Consider the following 17,169-nt stretch of genomic DNA (forward strand, 5'->3'; position numbering starts at 1 on the left):
AGTCGGGTTAGCGGCGGGCGCGTGTTGTACTCCCCCGAATTCCTTCTGCCTCTGTCCTTTCCCCCTCCACTATCTCTCTTTCTTTCCTTCACCACCAACTTCTCGACAGTCTTTCTCCCACCGATCGCGCAATATGGCTCGAGGGCCAGGCAAGGCCCGCGACTATGACTATTCCAATGTCGGCACAGCAGGAAGGTGAGTCGGCGCTCAATCAACCCGCGCGATCGGGGTCACTGATGCGATCATCCTAGGCGTACCGGCCTCACTCTGAAAGAAGGCAGACGTGACGAACATGGCATGGAAGAAGTAGATGGCTTGTTTTCGTCTCCTGAGAAGTCGCCAGCCAAGTTGAACGGGTTCGGCACCGCGGCAGACGACGATTCCTTCGGCTCTGAGATGTCGATGGACGAAGGTGCGATGACAACACTCTCCCTTCCTATACGTCTGATGCTAATTCTCCCCATTTTCGATAGGCAATGGGCCTGGTCCCATGGATTTTCTCGACGCCAATGGCTCTCGCAACTCGTACTTCCCACCGCCTCTCGCGCGCTCTCCTATGAAGAGTGGCCTGACAGGGTCACCACGGAGGACTCCTGGTTTCCGATCTTCCCCCGATCCACAGAATGAAGACATGTCGTCCAGTCCCTCTGAGGGAAGAAGCTTGCTTTCGACTCGGGAAAACACGCGCCTGGATCCGTCTCCCCTCTCTACCCGCTCAGCGAATGCTTCGAACAAGAAGAACATTGCCAAGATGAACCTGAAAGCACCAGCCATTGCGCTGGACTTTTCGGATGATGAGAATGAGGACCAACTAAATGGTGACGAGAATGGCGATTTTGGGAATAGCTTTGACATCGGCAACGAAACCATGGCAGACGACAATGAATTGTCTGATTCTCCAGCTCCTCAGAATATTCTGGACGGCGCCTCCTCTCTGACGGAACTTGGTTCGCGCCCGGCCGAAAAAGCTGCACCGTCTTCGACCGGAAAGAGAGGAGCCCCGTCGAAGACTTCCAGCGCCAGCAAGACTGAGCCCAAAAAGCGTGGACGTCCCCGAAAGGCTCAACAGCCGGCCGACGAAGAAGTAGCCGATCCAAGACCGACCAAGAAGCCGAAGACGACGGCCTCGACTCCTCAACATGCGCGTGAGCCCCTGGAGCCGGAACTCGACAAGGTGGTTGAGAATTACGCAAACCGTACCGGTCCTCTGAAGGGCCGCAGCTTATACATCCTCAAGCGGGAGATACCCACGGAGAACAATGGTACCCACACCCGCTCAGGACGAGTGTCAGTTCGCCCCCTCGCGTACTGGCGGAATGAACGATGTGTTTACGGCGATGGCGAGGCTGTCGAAGGGCAAAGATACCCACTGTCAACCATCAAGGAGGTTATCCGGACCGAGGAGCTTGAGCCTGAGAAGCAAAAGAAGAAAGGCAAGCGCGCGGGCCGAAAATCCAAATCGCGGAAGAGCAAAGATGATAGCTCAGACGAGGAGGATGAAAATGCCGATGTTTGGGAGAAAGAAGGAGGCGTTCTTCATGGTTATGTCCGGAAATGGGACGGCGACCTGCAGGCGGGAAGCACCGAGGAAGAGGTTCTCGGTATGTCTCATGTTATTGCTGATTTGGTTTGTCTTCATGCTGACTCTGGGCCTGCACAGACATTGCATACGCACCGTCCGGCATCGAAACGAGAGATGTCAAAGGTTCCACCTTCCGGTTCGCCAAACTACTCAGTTCGACGTTCATCGGGTCCGGTGTGGTGGAGCTTCCGCCTGCGGGTGTCAAAAAGCCAAAGAATTCGAAGAAGATGCATATGGTCTTTTACGTCTGCCATGGACGCGTGGACGTCGATATATCAGGGGTACAATTCAGCGCTGGCAAAGGATCTGTCTTCCAGGTTCCGAGGGGTGAGTCTCGTTGTTGTCGTTTAAGAAGCATCTCGATATTGACTAGTCGAAAGGGAACTACTACAGCTTCCAAAACTCATATGACAGGGAAACGCGGCTGTTCTTTACGCAGGGATGCGTTCCAGCCGAGGGCGAAATGTCCCCTGAGGCGTCCGCGTCCAGGGATCCTGGGCCCGAAAGTGAAGTCGAGCCCGAAAGGGCGCCTCCTGCGACAAAGGGGCGAGGTCGACCCAAGGGCAAGCAGAAGGCCAGCAAATAGCTTGGTCTGAATTTTTCTTTTTGGCCTCATTGTCTTTTTTTATACTTGTCGGCCCGAACAATGCGATCTGATACCTACGAAATTGCGCTTCTGGAGTCCTGGTGTGGGGTTGACTGGTTGCTTGTTCTCAGCGATTCTTAGCGATGAATCTGGATATCGGTGTTAGTTACTTGTTTCTTCGGTTATCAGCTGGATCTTTTTGTGATTCTTTGGCGATGGAGGATATCAGAGCCTCGTTCATAACAATGCAAATCGTTTAGCCTCCGTCCGGGTTGTACATCATATCTCTTCCATCAATTCATCCAGATCATCATCCAGCCCCAGAGGAGGGAAATCCCCCACCTCGACCTTTTCTGGCTTCACAAAGACACCCCTTTTCTCGCTGCAGTCAAAGTAGCGCTGGCCACCCACACTACCATCGTTTTTCCCAGTCGGTTCGTCCAGCTCAATGCCCACCCAGATCGGCCGCAGCTCTGCAGGTACCTCCGTATGTTCCATCTCACGAGGCAGCCCAGAGATAGGAATAGTCGGCACCCGTCCCACAAAGCGGATGGTACCCCGACGGATATGCGGTGGAGTAGAGGGCAGGACGATAGCCCGCTTGTCGACAGTAATGCCTGTAATTCAAGTGAGATGACGTTCAAAACGGATAATATGCGTCACTGGTTCAAGGGTCGTTTATACCTTTATCAGAGACCTCCGTCTGGTCTTTCTCAACTTGGTTTCGCAGGGTCTCCTCCGGGGAGGCGGTGTTGGGGTCGAAGCGGCCAAGTTTCTGGTTCTTCTTCCATGCCAGCACTGAGTTTGGGAGAGACTCGTACGTCTCTGTGGGCAGGACATATTTATCAACAGATGACAAGTCCGAGAAGTTGGGGCGCATTGCCTGAGGGCGGGTGTCGTGGACCTGAGTGTATTGGATTAGCATATGTCTGGGATGATTTCTTCGTCTCCCAGTTGAGCCGATGGTGTAGAGTGATCGTCTCATGGATGTAGCACCATCATTAGAAAGGAAACAGCCCACAGACCGAGTGCCTAACCACATGGAAGTAGAATCACCCACCTCAATCTCCGACCCCTTCACCAGCCCCCACTCACTGATAATCCGATCATCTCCTTCAGCCCACTGGTCCGATCGACCAGGCACTTTGATGCGCAGGCGCTGGGTTCCTGGCGGAACACCAGTCATGGTCTCCAGCTTGCCCTTCAGCTGGAAGAGGGTCCAGGTGGGCGTGATGCGACGCTCGTTGACGAAGCCGCGGTCTGCCTCTCCGCCTCGACCAGAGGCCGGGGCCGAGACAAGGACGGAGATATCCGCCGGGGTTGGTTGGAACGCCATCTGGAAAGCGGTATTAGCATCAATATTGGTTGTGTGGGTTGAGATTGGCATATAGGTATATGGTTGTTGAATTAGAGCTTATGGGGTGTCTCGGTAGGCCAGGAAGGCATTGGACGATTGCAGCACTTGATGTACTAGAGATCAAGTCTGTGCGCCGTGGCCTTCGGGTTTCAAGCATAGAAAGATGGGGCAATATCAAGCTTGCCCGTTCCCCTGAACAACATCCGAGGCCACAACCGTGGGAGCTTCCACGGGAAACGTTCAGAATTGGCCATCACAGGATATGTAAATTGTGGCCGTAGAGAAGACTAATGCTTACGTACCTTGAGATTCACTTGACTTGGCTGTTCGTGTCTATCGGGAACAACCTGGGACGAATCTTCCCCGTTTGGATATCGGGGTGCTGAGTCAGCACCGGCGAGATGGGAGAGAAGGGAAGGGAAAGGAAAGGGCAGTTGGACGAGGAATAATGTCTAGAGCCAACTCGCCGAGTGATTACCAGTGAGTATGATTTCAGGAAGTCGATTAATCATAAGCATACCTTTCCTTTCTCATTCAGTCTGTAGCTCGTCGTCACGTGCCATCACCTCTCTCTCGCTTATCGTTCGATTCGGGACTTGGAACTTCACCGGATGAAACTAACATGGCCGCCCCAGACGCAGATGCCTACGAGCAACAGAATGTGCACGAGGTGTACCAGCAGATTGCTGACCACTTCTCCTCCACCCGGTATAAGGTCCGTTAACCCCTGCCTGCTCCAGCACCCGGCTTGTCACTCACCACTACTTTCCAGCCATGGCCCATTGTGGAACAATTCCTCCGAAATCTGACTCCAGGCGCCGTGGGTCTTGATGTCGGGTGTGGCAATGGCAAGTACCTGTCTGTCAATCGAGACGTCTTCATCGTTGCTTCCGATAGGTAAGATCTAGAATGGTTGAAGTGACTTCCATGTAGAAAGTTGTTGTTGTTGTTATTGTTTTTAGTCATTTCTAAGTTACACTGCTTTCTTTCCTTCTTCTGCATATTCATGTCCAGGCTTACTCTGACCCAATCCGACAGATCTGAGAATCTGGCGCGGATCGCGGTCAAGCACCAGCCGCATTCGACCATTGTGGCCGATATTCACCATCTCCCGCACCAGGATGCTTTCTTTGACTTTGCCATCTCCATCGCCGTGGTGCATCACTTGTCGACTCCGGTACGCAGAGTCCAGGCCGTCGCGGAGATTCTGCGGACCCTGAAGTCGGGCTCAGAGACGCAGGCCGGCGGCAAGCTCCTGATCTATGCGTGGGCTCTCGAGCAGAAAACCAGCCGCCGTGGTTGGGACAAGGGCGACCCGCAGGACATCATGGTCCCTTGGGTGCGGAAGGGTGGACCGGCCAAGCAGGGCATCTCTGAAGAGCCCCAGACATTCCATCGCTACTACCACCTATATGAGGAGGGGGAGCTGGAACGGGATATCGACCAAGCGGGTGGCCGCGTGTTGGAATCGGGGTATGAAAAGGACAACTGGTGGGTTATTGCCACACCCAAAGATCGCCCATGATGGAAGAAAGAAAAAGGAAATCCGCGTTGGAGTGTGCTCCGAGAACCAGCCTCAAAGTCGTCATTTATCGGAACGAGAGTCGCAAAAGGGTGAAATGAAATCCGACACCAGATCCTCCCCGTGTTTCACGCCGAAGGTGCTCTCAAAAAGAAAAGGTGAACGGAAGAGCTCGCCCAAAAAAAAAAAAACACCAAAGAGAAGAAATCCTCTATACGATTTGCTCCCTCCAAATCACCAGATACCTCCAGCCGGCGCTATGCAATTCGTAACAAAAAGGAAATTCAGAAAGCCGTTCAGGCGTGATCGTCGTCGTCTACTCAGATTAGGGCAAGGTCCGAGGCGGGATGCCCATACCCATATGAGGGCCCATGGGAGGTGGGATGCCGGCCATCTCAGGTGTTCGTCCGACTCCATAAAACTCTCGTGGCGGCGGCGGGGCTGGTGCGAATGCGGGAACGCCCGCCGTTAATTCCTCCAGGGATGGAAGCTGGGGAGGAAGACCAGGGTGATGACCGGGAATCGCACGGGAGGTCGACCCTTTCCGGGGTCGCGATAGTGAGGTGCTGGCACGGCGGGTTCTCGTGGTAGGGGGGTCGATTGCTGTGTTGGACAGTGAGAATGGCACGACGCCAGCACGACGAGCCATCTCTTGTTCACCCAGCTGCCAGTGCATGGCTTCGGCTGCTCGCCAGGGGATAGCCATTTCCTCTGCAACCTTGGACCACATCTCCGCTTTGAACCTGCCACAAAATATCAAATGTTAGCCGGCTGCAATCTACTTTCCCACGAAGATTTTCTTCCATGCCGAACTTACCTCTCATATAAACGCGCCAATTTGTTCTTCTTGTCCTCATCCCATTCACTGCGGCGCTCCAGGTAGTTCTGATAGTGCAGCCGGCAGCTGATCGCACTCCGGCCCGGCAATCGTCTGCTGATGTCCTCCCACTTCATCCCACTGCCACGCAGCTCAATAATCAACGAATCTTCTTCCGGTGACCACTTGGACTGTTTCTTGGCTGGGGATTCGGACGTGTGCGCCGGTTGTAGACGCTTTCCCGGGTTGCTCTTGGTCAGCGGCGGCGGAGCTGCCACGAGGCCAGGCCCCGGTGGCAGGAAGGGCGCCGACGAGCCCGGATACGGTGCCGGGATGGAAATGGGTGGATAAGCGGCGGAGCTGTTCACCTGGGTGGCCTCTTCCTCATCTTGGGGCTTGAGTAGCAGTGAGATATCCACTTTGGCGGGAGGCAAGATGGGCCGATTTTGTAACGCAATCATATGCGCGGGTGAGAACCAGCAGGACTTTCGGAGAGAAAATAGTAGGGAAGATAGTAGTAGATTGAGAGGGAGGCGCCTAAGCCCGTGGCGTCCTCAGGTGGAAGTGAGAGAAGAGTGAGAGGGGGGTTGGTGCTCGTGATCTCGAATGACGACAGACAGTCAAACCGGGGCAGAAGGCAACCAGGCCAGATAAGCTGCCAGTAGCGGAGTTCAGCAAGAGAGGTGAAGAGAAAGAAGACCCAAAGGGATAGTCGAGCGTCTTCGTGCAACAGACAATGGTGAGGTCAGGGCCCTACGTGTACGGGACGGGTACCGTGGAATCTGACGAAGTGGCCGTATGAGGTGGTAGGAAGTATATGAGGTGAAAGGAGAATATGTATCGTAAAGAAAAGAGAGGAGGAGGACAGGAGGAAGACAAGGGAGAGAGAAAAGAAGTCGAGAGTCCCGAGAGAGAATGAGAGAGAGAGAGAGAGAAAGAGAGTCCAGAACCCGATGAAACCGAGCGATCATCAGTGACAGCTGGATCTCGAGATCGTGGGTTTACCGGTAATATGCTACATATCCACCTCATTTAATTAAGAGCTCAGGGCCCTTGCAATCTTGTCTGTTTCGTTCTGCCGAACAGACCGTTCGAGGCCGGTGGGGCATCCATCTATACTGGGGTGTCTAGGTCGGTGATAATATAGCACCAGCACCTAGAATACTATAGTTGGTCCTATCGTGATTATTCTAGTAAACTCGCTATAGGACATGCCCGTTATTCCTTCTTCGACGCAGACCCGCCCGCGCCATCCTGAAATCACGGAGGATGCGTAACACAGCTTAAAAGCACAGGCCAGCTCGCCAACGGTCTCCTCCGCCTAGCCTAGGCGCTAAGACGGGGGCCCCTAATGCCCTACCGTTGCGACTAACGGTTTAATCCATATTAAATAAAAAATCCCCTTTTGAGTCGTCGCTCCGAACGGTTGGCAGCATCCACCCAACCGGGGATTTTTCTGGTCAGCTAGGGCGCACCATCCCCTGTTCTTCTGCCCCGTCCCGGGCGAACTGCTGCAAAACAGCAGAGGATTCCTGGTTTGCTGCAGTGGATCAGACCCCCCGGTGGATTATTGGAGTCTTTTGGCCCTCGTCGTGGGCACGAAGACGACCTCATTGTGAAAACAGCCACATTTAAGCTCCCCCAGCTCTGCAGGATGATTGCTGTCACACGAGGCAGTCAACCGATCTCCAGTTTGCCCTTGCGATGAGGTTGATCCGGGCCTAGAATTGCGTTCGTGGGAGTGGAGGCCGTCTCAGAACCCACCTAGCGCGCCCCCCCCTGGCCCTGAATTTGTTTCCTAGGGAACCGTGGTTTTCCCACATGGCTGACACGAGAATGACGGGTTGAACGACGGGTCAGGTTCTTTGGTGGGTCGTTGCCACAATGGAATTATGATTCCGGAAGTTGGATTCTACAAATGTATCTACTTTTATACATCCCTAGGAGGTATTTATCGTAGGAGCTGTGATTTAGACAAGAGGGATTCCAGCTCAGCGACGATCCGTTCGGTTGCCTGAAACACCCGTTCAGCCCTCGACCGGGGGATCAGCAAGAATGCGAACCCTTCTCTCTGGATGTTATCTCTCCCGCTCCGGTTTCCTCCCCGCTGGCTGCCTCTTTTCTTCGAATTTTCTATTTTATTTGCACATCAGAGTCCCGTCAACCCCAAGATATGCAGCGCCAGCAAACCACCGCCGTGTTGGGCGGGCCCCATCTCGGAGATCGCGTCCGGACGACTTGAATAATACCGTTCGGCATCTACGGCTTGGTCCAAGCAGTCGTGGGAACTGGTTGTAAAATACACAGTAGTAACGAATAAGAAAAGAAAGCAGGAGGGGGAGAGGGCCGATCGGAATCGAGGCGAGCGTGACCGACTATTATGCGCGAGGACCACAGCCACGACGATCGGTCTAGTGCCCTAACGGTCGAGCCTGTCATTGGCGGCCACTCCGTCGACGGAGAGTGAGGATACAGGGATTGACCCTGTGTACACGGCCACACGGCAACGGCCAACCATGAAGAACCAAAACGGCGCGGGTGGGGATGCGCACCGTTGGATCATCCCGACTAATGACCTAAGTGGGCGTGGTGGCGCGGAGGATTTGTGTCTTTCTATTTATTGCCTGGTGAGGATCGCCCGAATTGTCCGACACATCCACCAAAAAAACTGGGTCTGCTCATTTCCACGCGTTTCATGGCGACGCTGGGTTTAATTTATTTGGATCCCCGTCATTATTATTATTATTCTCCTTTGCCGAGGATCGTTGCCCGTCATGATTCCTTGCTCGCCTCCGCAGAAAACCTGTGACGGACACACATTGTCCTGCTTTACGACGGCCAGAGCTGAAAATGTGGCTCCCGATGGAGCCTTTGTGGATGATCCGCGTCTTGATTTGCTCACGGCCCTGCGATGTTGTGGATCATCGGTAGAGACGAGGAACACCGCTGTCACTCTGGATATTAGAGTCAGTGCGTCTTGCTCCTTCCAATCCTTTTGGGTGAACCGAGAAGGAATAGTGTTCGTGTCAGGGATAAATGCGACATCGTAGCGAGATTCTGGGAAGGACGAACCCTTGTTCGACCTGTCCGCCCTGGTCTAATAGATGGCAAGGGTCATTAAATAAATCCCCGAAATGAATAATGTCAACACCATCGAGCGGTGTGCAATGAAAATGTCCATGGTAGACACACATCCTGGTCCAGATCCCAGCAACACGATCAATCGTCAGCTCCACAAACGAGCAACCTGAAACCGCCTCCGTCACCCCACAAGGCAAAGGCGTCCCTCGTCTAGACCCAAGCGCGGTCAACGACCCTTCTGGACTCGCTCAGTACCGAGGGTCGAGGGCCGCGGACAAGGAACCGGTTCACGAAAGGATTCCTAGGACTCATTTAGATGATGCCGCGCGGGATGCATTCTTCAGTGGTCCTGGTGGGCCCGGCCTGATGGACAGTTGATGCCTCACACACGGCCCAAGGCTCCTTCCTGAATAGTCTTACTTAGGTCCGCGCGGTCTGGACTCGCTGCTTCGCTTGTGGGCCGTTGCGGAGTCTATTCTTCGTTGGCTAGGCGCGGGTTGCGATCCAGTTTGAGACCTCTCTGGAGTCTGGCAGGCTCTCCTGGTCAGGCATCGCTTTGGGCCGGACATGTGCACCCGAAAGCTGTCAAAGAGAGAAAGAGCGAGGGAGAGGACACGGACTATGTTAGCATGGCAGCGTTTGTGTTTGTCTCGGGGGTTTATTCTGATACTGTAGAAGGCCCTCCGAACCTCGGTTCGAGCGCTCCAAGAATAACCTTGAAAGCAGAGAACAATGCCGTAGACATGGTTTGAATCCTTATTATTTGGTTTGGATCAGGAATACGCATGGGTCTGAGACCAAGGGGTTCGAGGGCGGAGCAAAGCGTGCCCTTTGTCTCGTCCTTGGCGATGAACATACGGATTGACTACTCATGACAGAAACACCCCTACCTCAAGGGCCAAAAACAGGGGATAAATGTTTCTCACTTTGTCAATGTATCGTCTACGGCCATTTTATCGCAACTGACAGTTCATTCACCTGATTCATTTTCAAACAGCGTCTAACCGTCTGATCCAAACTTCTGTAGCTCCTATAATGAATACGAACAATATATCAAAGAACCAGATGGGGTTCTCAATGTAATAAATGACTACAGTCGTCTTCCAGAGGGTCATACTTTCATGGCAGATAAATTCAATGGCATGCCCTTCAACAGACTCGGTTCAGAAACAGCATCTTCCTCTCAGAGCCTCGCATTGCCCTCTCCTTCATGATATTTTCATTACCAGAAAGTCGTCAGATGTCGCACGAAACCTACTTCTCAGCAGGCTCTCTAGGTCCGGATAGCCCTGCTTTTCAGTCTCTGGGCAATCCCGATGCTTCAGCCAGCACCGAGAAAACTAACAACCCCGGAGCAGGACCATGGAGGGTAAATCCCTACTCCCATATATATTTTGAGCCATTCTAACCACTGTCTATAGACTTCCTTTGAGCCCGATTGGGAGGATTCCATTGCGATCCAAACCGAAATCGGATTTGCCAACCCAGGAGAAACATGTTACCGGAATGTCCTTTTCCAAACGCTTCTTCATGCGCCGATTGTCATGAATTGGCTCTCCTGGTACCGCCAGCACCATCTGCCTGAGGGTCGAACCTGTCAACAAGGGCTGAAAGGCTCAGAATGCCGGCTTTGTTTGTTCCATCATCTCTGTGCATGCTATTGGGATGAAACCATGGGAGAATGGCACCTCGCTTTTAACACTCTGTGGAATGCTGTCTTTGACGGTTGGGAGCTAGTTGATAAGGATGGCCAGCAAGATCCCTTGGAACTATGGAACACCTTCTACACGCAGCTGCAGGAGGATACGTTGAGTTTGTTGTAAGTTTCCCCCTTCGCTTTGCTGGCGATATACTGACTGACATATTCAGCCGCTCTGACTTGGAGGACATCTTCAAGACGACCAAAGTGGAGGTGCATGTATGCGGATGTCCCCAGAACAAGATCTTGGAGGATGAATCACTGTTTTGGTTGGTTCCACTGACACAGCAACGGGAGCCCCTTGAGATGGACCAATTAATGAGGAACTGTTTTGAGGATAAGACTATCGATGGTGCGACTTGCGAACACTGCCAGCAGAAAAAAACGGCCAGAACGCGAATCATCCACCCACCCGAGCTTCTCTTCATTCAGCTCCAGAGGAGCATTTACGATCGCCAAGTACAACAGCCAGTCAAAATCAAAACCGGCGTGTCTCTTCAAGAAACCTTGAGCCTCGATCGCAATTGGTTTTACTCGCCAGGTCCATCGGAAGAAAGAATCGATGTTGAGTACGAGTTGTGCTCGACCATCTTCCACCTAGGGTCCAGCGCCAACGAGGGCCATTACATGGCCGCCGTGAAGGATCATGGTCGGGACTGGACACTTACCAATGATCACCAGGTGAAGCAAGGGTTTGGCTTCGATCGGGTTCTCAAGCAGAGCAAACACGGGGAAGTTTTCATCCTCGCGTATCGTCGGAAGCCAATGAAACCGGATTATTACATGGAAATTGACGACGTGCAACCGGATAGGAAGAAGGGGGAGGCAGAGTCCCGGTCCAAACGCAGCGATAGGAGTGAGTCCCCTACGGAGACGCCACCGGACGAGCCGATATGGTATCAGGAAACAAAAGATGGGGATAAGATGAAGGTTGAGCGGGATTCGCTGGGCAGTGAACGAGATACAATCTCCATTGGCTACTTTGACCAGAACAATGAAGCCTGGATGAAGGAGTACAAGGCGACGGGGAGACTCCGCCGCTCTAAAGCCACGGTCCCTCGGGTCACCAGGTCGACTAGGGTGACCAAGGTGATCGAGACCAAAGTGGCCGAAGAGAAGGGGCAGAGAGGAAGAGGCGGGAGAGGAGGGAGAGGAGGGAGAAGGGGAAGACGTGGTCGAAAGTGAGTGAGTGGGTGGGTGGTATAGTTGTGTATTTATTTCTGTTTGTTCAACGTTTCAAATGTTGCTCCCACACTCACCATGTTCATCGATCAACTCATTACCGAATTAACCCAATCCACCAGGGAAGGCGACAGGAAGTCCCAGTCGGATACGCTCAAGCCATTGATGCTGACCCTGCACTGCCTATTCCCCAATGACCTGCTCCTGGCACTCGACATCCTGGACCGCAGACTCGTGCGACATGTGGTGCACACCGTCGAGGAAGACGGTTCTCCCTCAGCAGACCAAGATATCTTCCTCGTCATGTCGGCCTCAATGGCCCCTCCACCAGGGGGTTCTCTCTCATCATCCACCTTCACCCGGCATCAAAAGGGCTACGAAGTGCGCCTGCACGCCTGGAATTGCACGTGTCCGACATTTGCGCTCTCTGCATTTCGAGAAGCCAGACCGACGGCAGATGCTGAATCCACGACTCCCGAGGGGGTGCAAAACCAACTCTCGAAGAATCTCGCGTATTCATTTGGGGGCACTCTGACGCGCCCAATGGCGGAAGGCGCACCCCCGATCTGTAAGCATATCTTGGCCTGTGTGCTACTGGCTCGCTGTCCGGGGCTCCTTGCATCTGACCAGGATGGGCGATGTGCCATCTCAAGGGAGGAATTGGCTGGATGGTGTGCTGGCTGGGGTGGGTGAGATAGCCCCGAGTCGGCGGACTACGAGTTCAAACAAGCTCAAAAGGATGTGATCGACCAAAAACACGCTGGGAGATAGGACATGTCTAGTCGGTCATGCTGGATTGTCCTACTATACATTCATTACGAGACAGGAAGAAATGGCTCGAAGTGGTGGTATTACGTTGATCGAATGTCGACCTAAACCGTCTAGCTCTTCTTGTTCTTCTCGGATGAGCTATCCGGATCCTCCTTCTGCTCGCCATCGGCCGACCCATTGGCCTTCTTGCCCTCTTTGTCCACCTTGGTCGCCGCATTGAGCTCCTGCTCCCGCTTCGAATCGCTTTCCTCCTGTTGCTGTCGGTTCTGGATCTTGTTCTCGATCAAGTCATGGAAGGCCGTGATGGCTCGGATCAGACTGCTGATGTAAATGGCCATCAGCTGATCGTTGGTCTTGACGCTCATAGCCCGCGCGAGCTCGCTGTTCTCGATCTGTGGTTCCTGGCCGCTGATCCGTGGGGTCATGGGCGGCGTGGACAGGTTGGGGAGGAGGTTGAAGACATCCTGGAGGTTACCCAGAATGGCATGGTTGACGGGGAGTTCGTGATCGAGGACTTTCTGCAGGTATTGGCCGATATCGCGGAGCCGCAGGTGCAGCCCTTGCAACGACTGCAGCTGCGATGTGATCCGGGTGGAGAGCGTGCCCACGGCGACGTCTCTGATGTCTCGGAGCAGATGCTCCACGCCAATCTCCTCGGCTTCTTCGGCCTCGATTATAGATGGGGTGTGCACGAAGGTCCTTGAGGTTGTTGTGCCATCCTACACATACAGACCAATCCAGTTAGCCAATGTACCCGAGTTTGATCCATCCACTGCCATCACACTCACATCCTTGATCTCGTCCACGGCAAAGTAAGCATCCGTAGGCACGCCAACCTCCTTTGGTTGCACATCAACAATAACCAGCAGTGGGTTGGGGGTGTATTTCTTGAAGAGCTCGTTGATCTCGAGATCCGAAGCCCGTAGCTTGGGGCCGGAGTGGTACCACCCGACCAGCTTCTCGCGGGCATTGATCTTCTTGAACATGTCCCTCATCGATTCAACAAAGTTGTGGTCCAAGAACCACACCGATGGGTCCTTCTCATCCTCCTCGAACGGCACTAGCGGTGTTCCACGAAGCTCGGGTCAGCTCCTAGCTATCCAGCGTGAATCAATGCAGAGGGGGACGCCTGACATACCAGCAAAGCTGTTTGATACCCGGACATTCTGGCCCGTGTTCTCGCCCAGTAGCACGCCGACCACACGTTTCCGAGTGCCCTTGGCGGTCCGGCCGTAGTGGTCGGCGACGGAGAGCAGGACTAACGGGGCGACCGTGACGGTGCGCTGGACGAGGGAGAGGGTGTCTGCCGTGGTGGCAGGCATGGCGAGTAGAGAAATCAATCACAAGATCGGGTGGAGGGAGATAAGACCGGCGGAGCGACAGAAGAGCGTGACGGGAGAGAGCGATGGGATGTGTGTAGGAACACCAGCCCATGATGCTGAGCTGCCACAGTGGCGGCCGGTTAGTCAGCGTGGCTGGTGTGGAGGGAACTTTTCGGACGACGGAGAGGTCGTCCGCGTTGGACGGAAGAATACAATAATAAAAGAAAGGAGAGGAAGAGGGTGACCGTCCAATAGGGATATCGAATTCATTGATCCTAAAACCATTCTTGTGCCTGTAGAGTCCTCGGTCGATACCATTGTATCTGCATGGTATATCTCCCTCCGTCCGTGCTCCGAACCTCGGGCGCTAGCCCTTCCATTCCTGCGGCTTCTTCCCTTCTTCCCTGTTCAGCCTCTCTGGTGTTACGCTGCTCACTTCCCTTCCCCTTCCCTTCTTCTTTCCTTTCTCTCCCTCTCTCTTCTCCCCACACTCCCAATGGCTCCCATCACGGAGGAGATCGTCTCCGGTCTGAAGGACACCATCGGCAAGCTGGAGGCCCGAGTGGTCGAGTTGGAGGACCGTCTTGCCGGCGGCAAGCAGTCCAAGTCGCTGGCCGAGCAGATGCGCATCATTCTTATGGGCCCGCCCGGTGCAGGTAAAGCTGTCGTGTTCGTTGATGTCGGGGCTGAGCTAATGATCTTCCAGGCAAGGGCACTCAAGCGCCGAACCTCAAGGACAAGTTTTGCGCGTGCCACCTGGTGAGCAAGCACGGGACCCTTTTCTCCCCATCAACCCGGCTGACGGTTTACCCAAATAGGCTACCGGAGACATGCTGCGGTCCCAGGTCGCAAAGAAGACCGAGCTCGGCAAGGAGGCGAAGAAGATTATGGACCAGGGTGGCCTGGTCAGTGACGAGATCATGGTCAACATGATCAAGAGCGAGCTGGACAACAACGCCGAGTGCAAGAATGGGTTCGTATTCTTCTTCTATGTTGGAGGGTAAGGGGAAACCCAAATTGACACGAGGGCAGGTTCATTCTCGACGGTTTCCCGCGGACGGTCGCGCAGGCCGAGCGCCTGGACGACATGCTGGCTGTGCGGAAGCAGAAGCTCCAGCACGCCGTTGAGCTGCAGATCGACGACGCTCTGCTGGTTGCGCGGATCACGGGCCGTCTGGTCCACCCTGCATCCGGCCGGTCGTACCACAAGATCTTCAACCCGCCCAAGAGCGACATGAAGGACGACGTCACCGGCGAGCCGCTCATCCAGCGATCGGACGACAACGCTGAGACTCTGCAGAAGCGTCTGGTTACCTACCACGCCCAGACGACGCCCGTCGTGGACTACTACAAGAATACCGGTATCTGGCGCGGCATTGATGCCAGCCAGGAGCCTGGTCAGGTGTGGAAGAGCCTGCTGGGTGTGTTCCACAAGAACTAAATTCCGACAATCCTCAAAAGGAGAGGGATAGGGGCGAGCTGCGGGTGCCTCTTTGTCCTCGTCGGAGTCCGTGGTGAAATGCTTCCCGTTTCTTTTGTTGGTCGTCTTCTCCTTGAGGGGAAGCATTTCATCTGGCAGTCCGGGTTGGCGATGTCCGCGTATAGAACGAGGTTGAATCCCCTCTCCACACGCCATGTATAGTAGGTGTACTTCTTGAATGCACTGCCACCGGCATGGTGTACGAACGCAATTGAGTCCGTGTCCGTAGATATATATAACTGTAAAAGATCATATTTGCCGCCTCAAAAAGCTATTGTTTACATTCATCTCGGAATTTATAGAGGCAGAGGGAACTCAGTCGACTCAATCTTCTGAGGATACATCAAGCCACCCTGTCGGCGCACCTCATCCATGACCTCCATGATCACAATGCTCTCCTCCCAGGGCATGCCCTCACTCTCGAGCTTGCCATCCCGTAAACAGCGGGCGACCTCATCAGCCTCCCAGTACATACCATGGCCTTTACCGGGGAACTCGTACTCGACGGTACGGACCGCGCCGTGGCCTTGCTTGGGAACAATTCGATACGTCGTAGGACGGTAGGCGGGTCCACCAAAGACCTGGATCTCGCCCTTGACACCCTGGATCCGAATGGCAGGACCAGCGCTGCCTTTTTCATCTGGGTCGCTAGCTACACGGATGTTGGTCATGGCGATGCCCTGCGAGTGCTGCGGGTGAGTGTCATTGCTAGGGGTGGTGGTCGGGAAGCTCAGCAAGATGGTCGTGCTTTCATCCGCTCCGGTGAGGTGGTAGGGCGTCATTTGTGCGGCGACGGTGGGAGCCTTCCGCTGGTCGCGTGGAAGAGTGTGATAGAGGGTTTGGAAAACCCAGGTGAGGGAGTAGATGCCCACTGTTCAGCCCGTTAGATCTATAACCCCAAGAAACACAATCCCAGCAACCAAACCTACAGTCCAGTAGAGCACCACCTGCCAAATCAGGATTCACCATCCGATTCGCAGTATCAAATTCCTTCTCGACCTCATTCGCGAAGCTAGTATCAGCAACAACGCGAAGCACCTCACCAATCTCCCCCGACTGAATGAGCCGGCGGACCTGGATGCTGAGCGGGAAGTAGCGAGTCCACACGGCCTCCATGAGGAAGCAGTTGTTCTTCTTGGCGGTTTCACACAGGATCTTCGTCTGGGCGGCGTTGACGGTAAACGCCTTCTCGCACAGGACGTTCTTTTTGGCCTGTAGGGCCAGCATTACGTTCTGATAGTGGTGCGAGTGCGGGGTGGCCACATAGATGACATCAACGTTCTTGTCGGCCACGAGCGATTCGTAGTCACCGTAGACGGCGCAGCCTGCGGGGATGCCGGTATCTGCGATGAACTTGGTCGCGCGGTCCTGGGAGGAAGACGAGGCCACCGCAACGACTTGGTGCGAGACGTCGGAGGCGTCGCGGGTTTTCGGGTCGATGAGTAGGTCTCGCACAAACGCTGAATTTAATTAGTTCTGTTCAGTCCTAGTGATCCCTAGGGGGCAATACGTACTGTTGGCGATCCCACCGGTAGCTGATACCGGGGGGTTAGGTTAGCTTGTGGTTCTAGCGGGAGAGGGAAGTGGTGGTTCGTACCCATGATGCCCCAACGGATAGTATGCGGTGCCATTTTTGTTGTGTTGATTGGTCTTATTACGTATAGTACAGAGTCAACCAGAGAGGCTGAAGAAGAGAGAAAGGAAGGAGAGGAAGGTGTAGATATTAATCATATCCAGTGGAGAGTGTGGAGATACCCCGAGCGGGGCAAA

General features: G+C 54.1%; 8 protein-coding genes across 8 annotated transcripts; 4 read left to right on the plus strand and 4 right to left on the minus strand.

Annotated features, from left to right (window-relative positions):
• Positions 1–133: 133 nt before the first annotated feature.
• PFLUO_LOCUS6552 (mitotic fidelity of chromosome transmission-protein) lies at positions 134–2,168 on the plus strand (the record flags this gene model as incomplete). Its single annotated transcript, XM_073784106.1, has 5 exons — positions 134–195; positions 252–412; positions 474–1,601; positions 1,661–1,909; positions 1,963–2,168. 5 exons carry the CDS (start codon positions 134–136, stop codon positions 2,166–2,168), a joined length of 1,806 nt encoding a protein of 601 aa, XP_073640595.1.
• A 279-nt stretch (positions 2,169–2,447) lies between these two features.
• Positions 2,448–3,504, minus strand: PFLUO_LOCUS6553 (uncharacterized protein; the record flags this gene model as incomplete). The annotated part of the gene is made up of 3 exons (XM_073784107.1): positions 2,448–2,785; positions 2,853–3,072; positions 3,229–3,504. 3 exons carry the CDS (start codon positions 3,502–3,504, stop codon positions 2,448–2,450), a joined length of 834 nt encoding a protein of 277 aa, XP_073640596.1.
• Positions 3,505–4,147: 643 nt separating this feature from the next.
• PFLUO_LOCUS6554 (has a role in tRNA modification) lies at positions 4,148–5,050 on the plus strand (the record flags this gene model as incomplete). Its single annotated transcript, XM_073784108.1, has 3 exons — positions 4,148–4,240; positions 4,298–4,422; positions 4,564–5,050. 3 exons carry the CDS (start codon positions 4,148–4,150, stop codon positions 5,048–5,050), a joined length of 705 nt encoding a protein of 234 aa, XP_073640597.1.
• Positions 5,051–5,372: 322 nt separating this feature from the next.
• On the minus strand, positions 5,373–6,325 carry PFLUO_LOCUS6555 (uncharacterized protein; the record flags this gene model as incomplete). Its single annotated transcript, XM_073784109.1, has 2 exons — positions 5,373–5,790; positions 5,865–6,325. The coding sequence occupies 2 exons, from the start codon at positions 6,323–6,325 to the stop codon at positions 5,373–5,375; spliced, it is 879 nt and encodes a 292-aa protein (XP_073640598.1).
• Positions 6,326–10,185: 3,860 nt separating this feature from the next.
• Positions 10,186–12,519, plus strand: PFLUO_LOCUS6556 (uncharacterized protein; the record flags this gene model as incomplete). The annotated part of the gene is made up of 4 exons (XM_073784112.1): positions 10,186–10,314; positions 10,367–10,764; positions 10,815–11,714; positions 11,949–12,519. The coding sequence occupies 4 exons, from the start codon at positions 10,186–10,188 to the stop codon at positions 12,517–12,519; spliced, it is 1,998 nt and encodes a 665-aa protein (XP_073640599.1).
• A 188-nt stretch (positions 12,520–12,707) lies between these two features.
• Positions 12,708–13,919, minus strand: PFLUO_LOCUS6557 (proteasome regulatory particle subunit; the record flags this gene model as incomplete). The annotated part of the gene is made up of 3 exons (XM_073784113.1): positions 12,708–13,316; positions 13,386–13,657; positions 13,736–13,919. 3 exons carry the CDS (start codon positions 13,917–13,919, stop codon positions 12,708–12,710), a joined length of 1,065 nt encoding a protein of 354 aa, XP_073640600.1.
• A 496-nt stretch (positions 13,920–14,415) lies between these two features.
• On the plus strand, positions 14,416–15,360 carry PFLUO_LOCUS6558 (Adenylate kinase; the record flags this gene model as incomplete). Its single annotated transcript, XM_073784114.1, has 4 exons — positions 14,416–14,575; positions 14,626–14,678; positions 14,738–14,892; positions 14,952–15,360. The coding sequence occupies 4 exons, from the start codon at positions 14,416–14,418 to the stop codon at positions 15,358–15,360; spliced, it is 777 nt and encodes a 258-aa protein (XP_073640601.1).
• Positions 15,361–15,695: 335 nt separating this feature from the next.
• On the minus strand, positions 15,696–17,030 carry PFLUO_LOCUS6559 (uncharacterized protein; the record flags this gene model as incomplete). The annotated part of the gene is made up of 4 exons (XM_073784115.1): positions 15,696–16,270; positions 16,329–16,859; positions 16,914–16,934; positions 16,997–17,030. The coding sequence occupies 4 exons, from the start codon at positions 17,028–17,030 to the stop codon at positions 15,696–15,698; spliced, it is 1,161 nt and encodes a 386-aa protein (XP_073640602.1).
• Between the last annotated feature and the right edge of the window lie 139 nt (positions 17,031–17,169).

This window comes from Penicillium psychrofluorescens, assembly GCF_964197705.1.
Source record: "Penicillium psychrofluorescens genome assembly, chromosome: 4".
Lineage (NCBI taxonomy): Eukaryota > Fungi > Ascomycota > Eurotiomycetes > Eurotiales > Aspergillaceae > Penicillium > Penicillium psychrofluorescens.